Source organism: Microcebus murinus, chromosome 18, assembly GCF_040939455.1.
Source record: "Microcebus murinus isolate Inina chromosome 18, M.murinus_Inina_mat1.0, whole genome shotgun sequence".
NCBI classification, from domain to species: domain Eukaryota; kingdom Metazoa; phylum Chordata; class Mammalia; order Primates; family Cheirogaleidae; genus Microcebus; species Microcebus murinus.
Window position 1 is genome coordinate 14,349,313 of NC_134121.1, and position 13,160 is coordinate 14,362,472.

Here is a 13,160-nt window from a genome sequence, read left to right on the forward strand (position 1 = left end):
TTTCAGTTCCTAATTGTTCTATACTCGAGTCTCAAGGATTATTGATGATTTTTAGTTGTCATCTGTTTCCTCTGGTGGCTCTATTTCATTTCTGACTATTCTGTTTATTTTTATTCTCTGACTGCCGGACTCCCTTATGTGTTATTTTTCTTTTTCTGCCCACTGGGGCTCCGCTCCGCCCTCTCTTGAGTGGTGGTGGTTCTGGGAGTGAGGGAAGGGGCAGTGGCTTTGGCTTCTGAGGGCTGGTGGGGTGGCATCCAGCCTTTCTCTTCCCCAGCCTCGTCCCGCTGGCTCAGCCTCAGAGGTGGAGAGGTTTCAACTCATCCCCGAAGCTTTTTCTTATCTTACAGGGGACCAGGGCAAAGTCTGGGGGTCAGGTTTGCCTCGGGGTGCACTCTGACCTCCACACAGAAATGGTCACGGGGCTGTGAGGAAATTGTAAAGGGCACCAGGGATATTTAAAAAGAAAACAAATGACAACCAAAACAATTAGGGACAGAAAGGTCCTATGTTTTTGATGCTGAAAGCCAGAGACGGAGATGTCTCTAGACACAGGCAGGGGCTCAGAAGGTGAGGGCTCCCTTTTCTCCTTCAGTTCCAGTCACAGCTGTTTCTTTGCTGTGTCCTTGGCCCACCAAGGTCGCCTCTGCCTCAGGGCCTTTGCACCTGCTGCTCTTTCTGCCTGGAGCCTGTTTTCTCCAGATCTCCAAGTGGCTCCTTCCCTCTCTGGGTTCCCTCCTCAAATCACACTCATCAGTCGCTTGCCACCCTGTGTCCCCTTACCCTGACTTATTCTTTGTTATATCTCCTGTCACTACATCACATGGTATCGCAGATTTTTGCTTTTGCTAAACCCTTTAAGGACAGACTATATCCCCAGCACTGGAGATAGTCCTTGGCACACAGTAGGCGCTCATTAACTGTTTTCTGAATGAATAAGTGGGTGGATAGATGAGGCAGGATGGAAGCCCTTGGAGAGATTGAAAGCCCTGATTAGGAGAAGTCCTATTGTCCGTGGGCTTAGGACGGCGCAAAGAAGACCCCTGGCCCCGCTCACAGCACATGTTGTGAGTCTGAACTGATGCTTATTTCATGAGCCAAGGATGAAAAGTCTCCTAGGAATCAAGGTGGCCACACAGGGACAGGAACAGATGTGGAGCCTCTCAGAGCGGTGCCTGCCGGCTCCAGGGCTGCGGTATCAGGGCGGGGGCGGCCCATCAGCTGCGCAGGTGCCGTCTGTGTGAAGGGGACTCCCGTGGGACCCAAGAAGCTCATCACTCCTGCTGTGGGGTGTCTGTCACCTTCAGGAAGAACTTAACTGTGTCTTTAACGTGGCTTAAGACTCTCGGCCCTTCCTGGTTCTGCAGCCGGACCGGCTGGAAATGAACAAGGCTCGAGTCCTCTGGGGCTGGGGTGGGGGTCGAGCCCCCTGAGTGCTCGGGAGTCCCTGAGCACCACCTGAGTCCCAGCTCCCGGCACCCGGGAGGGACACCGGGACTTGCATCTGCCCCGGACAAGAAGCGGGTTTATTCTCAATTTCATTAAAGTGCTCTCTGGCTCAGACCCTGTCGTCACAGTCTGATAAATAGAAGGGAAGAGAATAAAGAAGGCAGGGTGCTCTTTCCCCGCCACCTTGAGAAAGTGGAGAATTGAGTTCCGTGGGCATCTGGCTCCCATGAAATGTAGCTCAGGCGTGATGTCAGCCCTGGCCTCAGACCCTTTCAGAGCAGGAAGAAAGCAGGGACAGCTATTTAGGGCAGCTGCCAAGTCCTCGAGCCACCTGCCAGGGCTCCGGGCGACATGCTCTCATTCTGAAAGGCTAAAAGTCACAGCTTTGTCCTCCTAATACAAAGCTTCCCTTTTTTGGCCTTCCCAGGGTTGTGGGAGAGAGGAAAAAAAACTTCACACACATCTCAGACCCCAGAACATTTTTTTTCTCCCAAGGTCTGGGAATTGAACAAAGTCAATCCAAACTGAATTGACAAAGTTTTTTGGGTAAAATTGTGCCTGGCTAATTTAAAGAAATGCTTTAAAGGGGAAAAAAAAATATCTAACATTCTCTGCGGAAAACCTGAAAAGTAAAATCCTTGAGGAAGCTCTGAGCTGCTTTCTGATTCCTTCTGGAGTGCACGGGCGTTCTTCCTGCAGCCGGTTCTGCAGGGGCGTGTGGCTGACCTGCGGCTGACCTGCGGCTCGCTCCCCAGCAGCATGCCCTGCCGCCTGTCCCTTTGCTGTCCCTGAGCTCCTCCTGTGCACCTGACGATCCCGGCCCCTCTCCACGTTGCACATTGCATTGTCCACACCACCGACGGGGATTTTTTTTTGGTGGCAGGGGTCCTGCTCACTTTTGGAGTTTCTCCGTTTGCGCTGCTGTAATGGAATACTGTGGACTGGGGCGGGTTTTCAGCCACAGAAATGTATTCCTCAGAGTTCTGCAGGCTGGAAGTCTGAGATCAGGGTGCCAGCGTGGGGTCGGGGTCTGGGGAGCCCTCTCCCAGGTTGTGGATGGATTCTCGTTGTGTCCTTGTGTGGCGGAAATAGAACAGCTGACTGTCTGGCCTCTTCTGATAAGGGCACTAATCCAAGGGCTCCACCCTCATTACCTAATCACCTCCCAAAGGCCCTGCGTCCTCATACCATCACCTCGGGGATTAGGGTGCCAAGCATGAATTCTAGGGGGGACACGAACCTTCAGCCCATTGCACTCTCGTACCCCATGATGAAGCAGCATATTGGGAATGGCCGGCTGTGGGGTGGGCTCGTGAGGTTGACCAGCAGCCTTTCTCCAATTGCGTGGGACTGTCCCTGTGCCATGTGGATTGTGCATTTCAGTTGAAGATTTCTTTTTCAGTGATTGCAGGCATCATATAGATGAAGGCATTTTGATGGTGCAGTGATGGATGACTGAGAATTTCTTAAGGAAAAAAGTACACAGCCCTGGTTACATGCATGTTCCCTTTAGAAATGTTAAAATACAGGAGAAAATTAAGAAAAAAATCTGTCATACCCAGCACCCCACAGTCCTCTCCACACCTTGTTTTTAGTATTAATTTCTCCATCCTTGTTGGTGTGTTTGCACACGCATGCACAATACACACACACACACACATATATTTTTGCAAGCTGGATTATGATATATATTTTTAGACTCTATTTCTCACTTAATAGTAATATCAAAAACTTGTTCCCAACTATATATGGATATTGCAAAGCACACAGTGAAGGCATATGTGGCAGGTCTGATAAAATTAAACACGAAGTTCATTTCTTTCCCCCTGGCCTGGGGTAGGATACCTGAGATTCTTGCATTTGTAAGAATGCAAGAATAATATGACTTGGAAAAGCAAGAACATTTCCTGAGCATTCTATTTCATAGAAATATTTAAAGGTAGGTGGAAATGATGCTAACTCCTAGGGCCAGATGCCAGAGCTTTATCGGGGTCTGTGCTGCCCAGGCATATAGCTACCTTCCATGGGTCTGGCTCGCTCTGTGGCTGCAGACATGTAAATGGACTCCGTGGAACAGTGGGTGAAACCATTGCCGTTCCCTGAGGGTAGGAACTCTGTGTGTCTTGCTCACTGCTGTGTCCCCGTTGTCTAGCACACTGCCTGGTATGTCAGAGGTGCCCAGTAAATGTTTGTCAGATGATGGGTGCTGTAGCTGGAGGGTCATTTGGGTACTGATGGTCTTTGTGTCTCTTTCAGGGGGGCCGCAGTCCAGGCATTTGGTACGGGGCTTGCATGGCAGAAGCATCAGCATGAAGGTGCCCACCCCGTCCCGAGCCAAGCAGGGGCCCTTCAAGACCATGCCCCTGCGGTGGTCCTTCGGACCCCGGGAGAAACCACCTGGTGCGTCTGTCGAGTTGGTGGAGTATTTGGAGTCCAGACGAAGACCTCGATCCACGAGCCAGTCCATCGTGCCGCTGCTGACGGGCGCTGCGGGTGAGGAGAAGTCGGCCTCGCCGAGGTCAGATGTCACCGTCTCTGCTAGAGGTGAAGAAGGTGGGCGAGCCAGCAAAAGGGGACTGGCCGAGGTGCCGTGTCCCTCGGGCCACCCCAGCCACTGTCTGGGGCCTGGAAGCTCAGATGGTCTAAATGCAGCAAGGAAACTAAAGGAAAATGCAGGTCAGGATATCAGGCTTCCCAAAAACTTCGACCTGCCGCTCACTGTGATGCCCTCCCTGGAGAACGAGAAGGCAGCTCGACCAGAGGGCCAGAAGGCCACGAACTGGAGGGGAAGTGGCCAGGTGGGAAGCAGGAACGGGCCACCTTCCCCCTCCATGGGACTGTCTGGAAACAGCAAGGACAGTTGGCAAGGAACCTTACCCAAGACGAGGGCTAATGCGGAGGAAAGGGACTCTGAGCGGGACAGACCCTTGCAGGGAACACTCACCCTGCTGAGGTCTGTGTTTTGGAAGAAGGAGAATAAGAGGAGTGACAGGGCAGAGGTCTGCCCCCCGGCACCCCCAGCGTCCCTGCTGAGTGGCAGGCTGAGCCCCGCCATGGCCATGAACGAGCAGGCTCGAGGCTCATCCCCTTCCTTCCGGATCCAGGAGAGCCTGGCCAGGGGCCTGGGCAGCCACCTCGAGAGGGACGTCCGGTCGGCCCCCAGCTCTCTCCACCTCCCTCGCAAAGCCGGCAGGCCCCCGAGAGGCAGTGGCCTTGGCACGTCACAAAGGAGCGTCCTGGGGGAGCAGACTTCTTACGGCACCTTGCAGAAGGTCAAATACCACACTCTCTCCTTAGGCCGAAAGAAAACCTTACCAGAGTCCAGCTTTTGACGGAGCATTTCGGTATCGTGCGAAGCTGGTGCTCCTGGGACCTTGCACTGAGTAGCTGTAGGCAGCCTGTGTCGAGAGTGGGTTTTGGGAAGCCAACTGTCTTGTGATCTCCATGTCCAGACTTCCAACACCTAATGTCCAAATAATCCAGCATCTGTGTACCTTCCTGTGTATTGTTGGGTGCTTTGATTCAGTCTGGCCACGAGAGGATGCTGTCGGGTCAGTATTACCAGTTTCAGGGATGAACTGACACCCACTAAGATCTGGGTGTGCACGAACCTGAGCATAGCTGTGCAGGTGAGCCTGCCTAGCTAATGAGAACCTTCAATGCAATGTTTAATGTTGTCATTGTCTTCTCCTTTTCCCTTCTTTTTTTAAAAAAAATAGTGGATTTAAAGGAAAATCTTTTCCTTTTAAAGCTTCTCTGGGATAAGCATGAAAGATGCCAAAAAGAAAAGAAAAAAATGGTAGGGATGGTAGAAAGCAAGATTCTAGAAGAGAGACATGGGAGAGAAGTGACTGAGATTTTAGGTGAATATTTAATATATAACAAAATAATTGTATTAAAGTTTTTCAAGGTATTAATATTTTAAAAAGATAACTATTTTGATACTAGAAAAAAAAATAAAGTTCTTTTTTTTAATTCAAGTATGAAATCTATGTACAATTTTAATAAAATCCCATCAGTGAAACATGCAACTGGCTGGCTGAATTCTTCAAGCTTGATAAACGACCTTGTTTTTCCTGCTGCATCAACTCGGTTCATTGCTGTCCCTATTGGAAAGTAGTTATGAGACCACATCTGTGAACAAAGATGTTAAAAAAAAAAAGACATACATATAAATAGTTACTGCAGTTCTTTTTGAAATCTAAAAGTGCTTTTAACTAAAGTGGCTTGCTGCTTCCTAAAGAAGTGGCAGGGCTCCTTAGGCTTCTCTCGGGAGGGCTTGTGCTCGCAAGGACCTAGGAATCTGTGCCTGTCTTGACGGACTGTCCCCAGTTTCCTAAAACTTTTCACACTCTACTGTAGCAGTTCCTACAAATACCCTCTCATTTCTTCCTAAGAAGCTGCTAAACCTGACCCCAGGCCTGAGGCTCAACACATGAGGTCACTGGTGAGTCTGCACTTAAACAGCCCATGTTCTAGAAATACTTCCTATTTGATGACCCCAAGAATGAAGTCTTCATATATATATATATATATATATATATATATATATATATATATATATATATATATAACACAATTCAGTGGCATGGCTCTGCTACTTTTTCTTCTTAAGGAATAATGAGGTCCCTTTTTTTACTCCAGTGAAAGAGACAACTTACCTATGATTTAAGCAACAGAAAATAGAAATCATTGAGATAACAGAAAGAGAGGGCAGGAAGACCCCCCACCTGACCTCCCCCCTAGCCCCAGGGCAATACTATACCAGTGACCTGTGTGTTTGTGTTTGCATTTCAAAAGAAATCCATGTTCTCTTCAAGTCTTAAATTGATGTTCTCTTAGGCAATGTGGAAGACCTGGTTGTCTGTGGGTTATAGGAGGCTGGGAGTTCTTTCTGCTTTATCTGGTTATTTCTCCTCTCTTGACCCTCAGAGCAACCTGTCACATTTAGTTCCCATGCTCTTTCTGAGCTCAGCCTCACTTTCTTTGTCCGCAGAGAGACTGGGCTGTAATTCAGACGTGCATCCCCAGGCTCCTCTCCTGTAAGGACGCAACCTTTAGCACACCCTTGCATTGCTGGGTGCTGGGGTATCAGGGGAGGGTCCCAGTCGTTAGCAGTGTTCTCTGTAATGCACCACAGACTGAAGCATTTGCCCCAGGCCTTGAACTTCAGAGGTTCAGGAAGAGGCAATCACATCTGGACCCTGGTGGAAATATGAGCCATGCCAGGTGTTCAACAAGGATGCAGAGGCACCTTTGTATCCCCTTCCCTGAGGTCGTTTCTCCCTCTAGAAGGGCCTGGTTGGGAAAGCCATGAGAACAGAGCACGGGGAATGCTTGAGTCACGAGAATGATCCGTTATTCTTTATCTAAATTCTGTAACATCCTTCCTACCTATAGATATATTTTATTTTTTCCATAGATTAACTTTTTTTTTAACCTATGGAGACTTTGTGATGCCCAGATGCCCCCAAAGTCATCCTTGGCTGACAAAACTTGGTGTGACATCACGATGCCACCACAAATAGAGGTTGGGCTGTTGTCGCTGGAGGTTCCTGTATTCATGCCTTTCCTGGCAAGGAAGACATCAGGATTGGACTCAGGCATTCATGGTGTGGTCAAGGACCAAGTCAGAGGCTTGGTGACTTCACCGGATGGAGCATGGACATCAGAGGTAATTGTAGTCTGAAGATCAGGGCACTTGGGAAGTGGGAAGTCTTGCATGGATAACCCAAGAATTTGGATGATTGGATAAAGAAAATGTCACACACACACACACACACACACACACACACACACACACACACACACACACCATGGAATACTCACCCATAAAAAGGAATGAAATCATTTCTTTTGCAGTGACATGGACAGAACTGGAAGCTGTTATCTTAAGTGAAACAATTCAGACACAGAAAGTCACCAAATGTTCTCCTTTGTAAGTGGGAGCTGGATAATGGGTACACATGTGCCTAGAGAGTAGAATAATAGTCATTAGAGACTCGGAAGGGTAGTAGGGTGGAAGGGGGGTGTGAGATGAAAAATTACCTGTCGGGTAAAGAAATGAAAATAAAATTGTAGCTCCCTAACCAATTGAACAGACCCCCTCTTGGCCAAGGGGGCCCCAGAGACATCTTAAAACTGAAATCCAGCTATGAAAAGAAGGGAGGTCAGATATGCCTCATTATACCCCCTCCCTTTTTTAACTGCCTTTGGGCTTCTTCCTTAAGGGTTAAACAGAACCAGGGTTTTGGAAAGACTTGCTCCGCCACTGATTTCAATCAATCACCTAATGCTGCTTCTCCCTTTTTGCGGTTTCAGCACAAAAATTGACCAACGTTCCTTCCTGATTAGAGCCCACTGACCACTGAGTGGTTTTGACCAGTCTACAGAGACTGTGCAGAGAAGGTTTTGTGTCCTCTGCTTTGCTTTTGATGTCAGAGGGCCCAAAACTCTACCCTTTGGTCATGCTAACACCACCATTTTCTGAACGTGGATCCAATGAAGTAGCATGAAGCTCAAGTGCACATGTGCATATTTCCCCTTTCATAAATATTCATGACCCCTCCTTTAGCTTGTTAAATATGTATATTTGGCTACCCTGCTCAGCATAAATTCCTGTTCCCGTTGCCTCTCCCTTGAAGTACCTGATTCCCACTTCTGGCCAGAGGCTTTGCTTCCCAGCCCATCAGAATGGCCACCCTGCAGGTTGCAACCTTTGTAAGAAATAAAGCTCTCCTCTCCAAATTTCATTCTTCACTCGACAGGGTGAGGGTTACACAAGCAGGTGTACACACTAACTGGGTGAGGGTTACACAAATAGCCTAGGCTTCACCAGTATGCAATACATACATGTAACAAATCTGCACATGTACCTCATGTATCTATAAAAATTAATAAAGTGAGGACCTTACTATTACTTCCACTACTGCCACCACCATTACTAGAACCACCAACTAACACTACAATGAGCCAGGACCTGCTAGAAGGACAAAAATCAATTCATTTATCCTTCAAATATTCCTATCATGTCAATGATACTGTTATTTCTACCTTGCAGGTGTGGGGATGGAGGCACAGAGAGTTTAAATACTAAGTTTGAATCATATCTGACCATTTTCCATCTTCCAAAATGGCTGTTTTATGTGGGCAAGCTAATAACTTGACCAGGGTCACCCAGTTGACCATAATCTGTTCTCTCCGTGGACAATACTTTAACCAAATGATCATAGAATTCTAATAGATATTACAAAAGAGGAAAAGTACAGGAAAAACATGAAGAGCAATGACTCTCATGATTTATATTGTCAAGTCTTTAGTAGAGATAAAATGCAGTTGGAAATTTAAAATATATTACGTGAGAATTATGGAAACACAGTGATACTAAATAAACAAAAACCTAATCAATTCAATGTAAATGTTTTAAACTATTTCAGCAAAATTGAGCCCCCAAAGGTGGATATCTAGACAAGAGAAGCCAAGTACAAAATCTGGCAGCAGGGAGAAATTCCCATACTCCTTGCTCTCCTTACTTACTGAAATGGTGAAATGTGAGTTTAGAAACTGTGGCTCTTTGCTACTAATTTGCTTTCAGTGAGCAATCTCTGTATTCCCAGTCCTGCTTCCAGATGGAAAGGCTGTGAGGTTGTTTCCAGGCTGGAAGGCTCACATTCAATGAATACTTGACTCACCACTCTGTTATAGACATTTCTAGTTTCTTTTGGAATTGTTTCTTAATTTCATACCACCACATTCAAGTTATTGTTTTGCTACTTGCTTTCTTCCTTAACTTAAATTTTTGGAGCTTTTTCCAGATATCTACAGGTCTGCTTTATTCTTTTCAAATGCTGCTTATAACTTGCTAATGCAAATGAATCATATGTTAATATCCCCCAATTAAGGGGCATTTAGATTGTTTCTAAGTTTTTAGTATTAAAAACACTAATGGCCTGAAAAAAAAATGATGTCCTGAACATCATGTTTTATACACCTTGTAGGAAAAAACCCTTGTGTTGTTACATTATGTTCTAATGTGAGGGAATTTGCATATTTAAATACAAATTTAATTTAAATAATTTAATTTGCATATTTTTTAATGGAGAAAAACAGTGGTTAGTGGTAGAATGTAGAGAAAGATTCCTACGGATATGTGGCCTGTCCTTTCTTAGGTGATTACTGTTGCAGTGTGTTATTAGCCTTGAAATTTTCTATGATTTTTGCCATTAGTGAATCACTCAAGCTGCAGATCAATGATGAAATTTTATTTAAGCAGGGTAAATCCTTCCAATTTAGGTCTTTAAACAAAATAACAAAGCTGGAGATATCAGATTACCTGTATTAGAATTATAGTACAGGGTTATAGTAACCAAAACAGCATGGTATTCATATGAAAATACACAGACCAGTGGAATAGAATTAAGAACCTAGAAATAAAGCCACATATTCATAGCCAACTGATCTTTGACAAAGCTGACAAGAGCATACATTGGGGAAAGGATACCCTTTTCAATAAATGGTGCTGGGAAAATTGGATAGCCATACGCAGAAGAATGAAACTAGACCCTTATATCTCACCATATACAGAAATCAACTCAAAATGTATTAAAGACTTACATGGAAGACTTGAAACTATAGAAATACTGGAAGAAACCTTAGTGAAAACTCTTCTGGACATTGGCCGTGGCAAAGAATTTATGACTGAGACCTTAAAAGTCATAAAGGCAACAAAAACAAAATTAGATAAATGGGGCTTAGACTAAAAACTTCTACACAAAGAAGTGTTCAACAGAGTGAACAGACAACCTGTAGGAAGGAAGAAAATATTTGTAAACTGTTCATCTGACTGGGACTAATAGCCAGCATATATAAGGAACTCAACAACAACAACAGAAACCTCAAATAATCCCATTAAAAAGTAGGCAAAGAACATGAATAGACACTTTTCCAAAGAAGATACCAGATGGCTCATGAGTATATGGAAAAAAATGTTCAACATCACTGATCACCAGAGAGATGCAAATTAAAACCTCAATGGGACATCATCTTACTCCAGTCATAATGCCTATTATTAAAAAGACAAAAAAATAACAGATGTTAGCAAGGATGTGGTGGAAAGGGAACTCTTATTACACTGTTGGTGGAATGTAAATTAGTCCAACCTCTGTGGAAAACAGTCTGGGAGTTTTCAAAGAACTAAAAATAGAACTATCATTAAATCCAGCTATCCCACTACTGGCTATCTACCCAAAGGAAATCAATATATCAAAAACATGTCCGCACTTGTATGTTTATTGTAGCACTATTCACAATAGCAGACATATGGAATCAACCTTAGTGTTCATCAGTGGAGGAATGGATAAAGAAAACATGGTATATTTTACACAGTGGAATTCAGCCATAAAAAAAGAATGAAATCATGTTTTTTGAAGCAACATGGATAGAACTGGAGGCCATTCATTACGTTAAATGAAACAAGCCAGGCACAGAAAGTCAAATATCATATGTTCTCACTCATAAGTGGCTGCTAAAAAAAAATGTGTACACTTGGACGTAAGAGTGGAATAACAGACAATGGAGACAGAAGGGTGAGAGGGTATGAGGGGGGTGAATGAAGAGAAACTGGTTAATGGGTACAATGTATAGTATTCGGGTGATGGATACTCTAGAAAACCTGACTTGACCACCACGCAATGTATGCATGTAACAAAATTGCACATGTACTTCATAAATTTGTACAAATAAAAAAAGAGCATGTCCTTAATTGAATACATATGGGATGAGGTAGCCCTGATGGAACCCCTGGGAATGGCCACAGTTCTCTTACTACCATGGAAACAGAATGGGTCTGAGGCCCCCCACTCCTCTCCAGGGCCCTGTCTCATTGCCCATAGAATCAGGATAATCTGGGACTAAGGGTTTTCACCAGGAAACCTCAAGTTTAATTCTTTAGATCTGAGAAGGTAGCTTCTCATGCTAAATTGCTCATGACTGATCCAAAAGAAGTGAATATTCTAAACGATTTCGCTTCCCTGTTTCTTAGTGAGGAAGCATCTGGAACAGAAAATAAAAAGGTGAGTCAACATCTTCTGCTTGTGTAAAGATTGACAACACAGCTTAATTAGGATGGAATTAGATTATAATAGGAGTCTGGGTGGGTCTTTATTTGAGTAGGGTTGTACAATCTGAGAGACAGAGATAGATGAACTAACTTGTCCATCCATCCATCGATCCATCTGTCCATCAATCAATCTATCCATTCATTCAGCAATCCAACCCCCCAGTCAACATTCTTGACTACATACTATGTGCCACACACTGTTCCGGTGTCTGTTTCCGGCTTCAGGGTACTTTGCTGATCAGAGCAAACGGAGTCCTTACTGTCACAAAGCCTACATTTCAGGCTTCAGAGATAGACAAAAAAGAAAGCCCCAAGTAATCACTTTCTTAAAGCAGCATGCGCTGGGGAGAAAATGAAACAGGGTCATGTTCCAAAACACCTGGGATATGTTTGGCAATTAGGTGGGCTCCAGTTCAAACCCTTGGACTGCAGACGTTCTTCTCTCATGGTTAAATTTTTCTCTTCTACATTATTCCGCAGTGAATATCTGGATTATCTTTACGATTTTGTACAGTTGGGTAAATTGCAGCGGTGGAACAGGATTTGTTGTGCTTATCTGAATAACAAATACGTTTGTCGCAAAATATGCCCGGAGAAGCACACAGGAGACAGAGGGCGGTGTGTGGGATTCTGGAAGAGGAGAAGGGAGATGAACTTGACTTTATATCATGTTAAGTCTCCAGGGATCGTACATGTCAGCGACTGTTTGTCAAGCATCCATTTTGTCGTCTGTTGAGAAGGGAAAAGACCCCTGGCACCTCTCAACCTCAGTGCCAGGAGCAAGTCCCTGCGACCCACTAGCATGTCGTTGCCCCCACAGATGTCCCGTTGCTGGAAGGAGGAGAGGCGAGTACTCACACACAACGTGGTCAGGTTCGGACCCAGGACCCTGGTGGGCGCCAGGAGGGTGAGGTGAATAGATCACGTGTGAGCCGAGACCTTGCTCTGCACGTCCCTGACCTTGTCATCGCCCCTGGGTGCCTCCCCTCCTGCCTCATCTTCCTTTCACTCTGGAAACTGCTGCAATCAGCCGCCCCCACCCAAGGCTCTTGCTGAGTTGTCAGTGACCTCCCCTCTCCCATCTGCCATTTAGCTTCCTTCTAAATGCCATTCCTTTCCATTCCCAACCTGTCCCGCCTCTCCACGGTGGCTGACACTGTGGGTCATTCTTTCCTATGAAGCTTGTGACATCAGTCTTTCTTAGTTCCCTTCAAATTCTGGGGAGAAATCGTGTGGGCAGTTGGAAGGCGGAGCTGGGAGAGGCAGCAGGAAGCAGGTGCCATGTGGCTGGGCACAGAGGGAGGAGGGGATGAGCCCCCGGGCTGGGGAAGAAGACAACGCCATGCCTCCGTCCTGGCTCCACCCAGTTCATGCCCTAAAAGGTGCAATAACTAGAATGTCATGTTGTTCTCCTTTTCTAGAGATGAGTTTCTGGGGACAGCTCACATCAGGAGGGTAAGTGGGATGTCTCTCTCTGAGCACTTTAAAGCCAGGTTCTACTAACTTTCATGTACAACAGCTGTTCAATGGTGGCGGGTGTGGGGAGTGATCTTGCTCTTCTGGGGACATTTGCAGAAATCCGGAGACACTTTTG

The 13,160-nt window shown here is 45.6% G+C and overlaps 2 protein-coding genes across 2 annotated transcripts in view; one reads left to right on the forward strand and one right to left on the reverse strand.

Annotated features, from left to right (window-relative positions):
* The window catches only part of USP43 (ubiquitin specific peptidase 43), a 62,124-nt gene extending 56,654 nt beyond the window's left edge, over positions 1–5,470 (forward strand). The window contains exon 15 of the mRNA XM_012761213.2: positions 3,706–5,470. Coding sequence (XP_012616667.2) covers positions 3,706–4,781 — 1,076 coding nt within the window. The 3' untranslated portion in view covers positions 4,782–5,470. The remainder of the gene's footprint in view (positions 1–3,705) is intronic.
* Positions 1–13,160, reverse strand: part of STX8 (syntaxin 8) — a 467,623-nt gene that overhangs the window by 367,404 nt on the left and 87,059 nt on the right. The gene's annotated exons all lie outside the window — the stretch shown is intronic.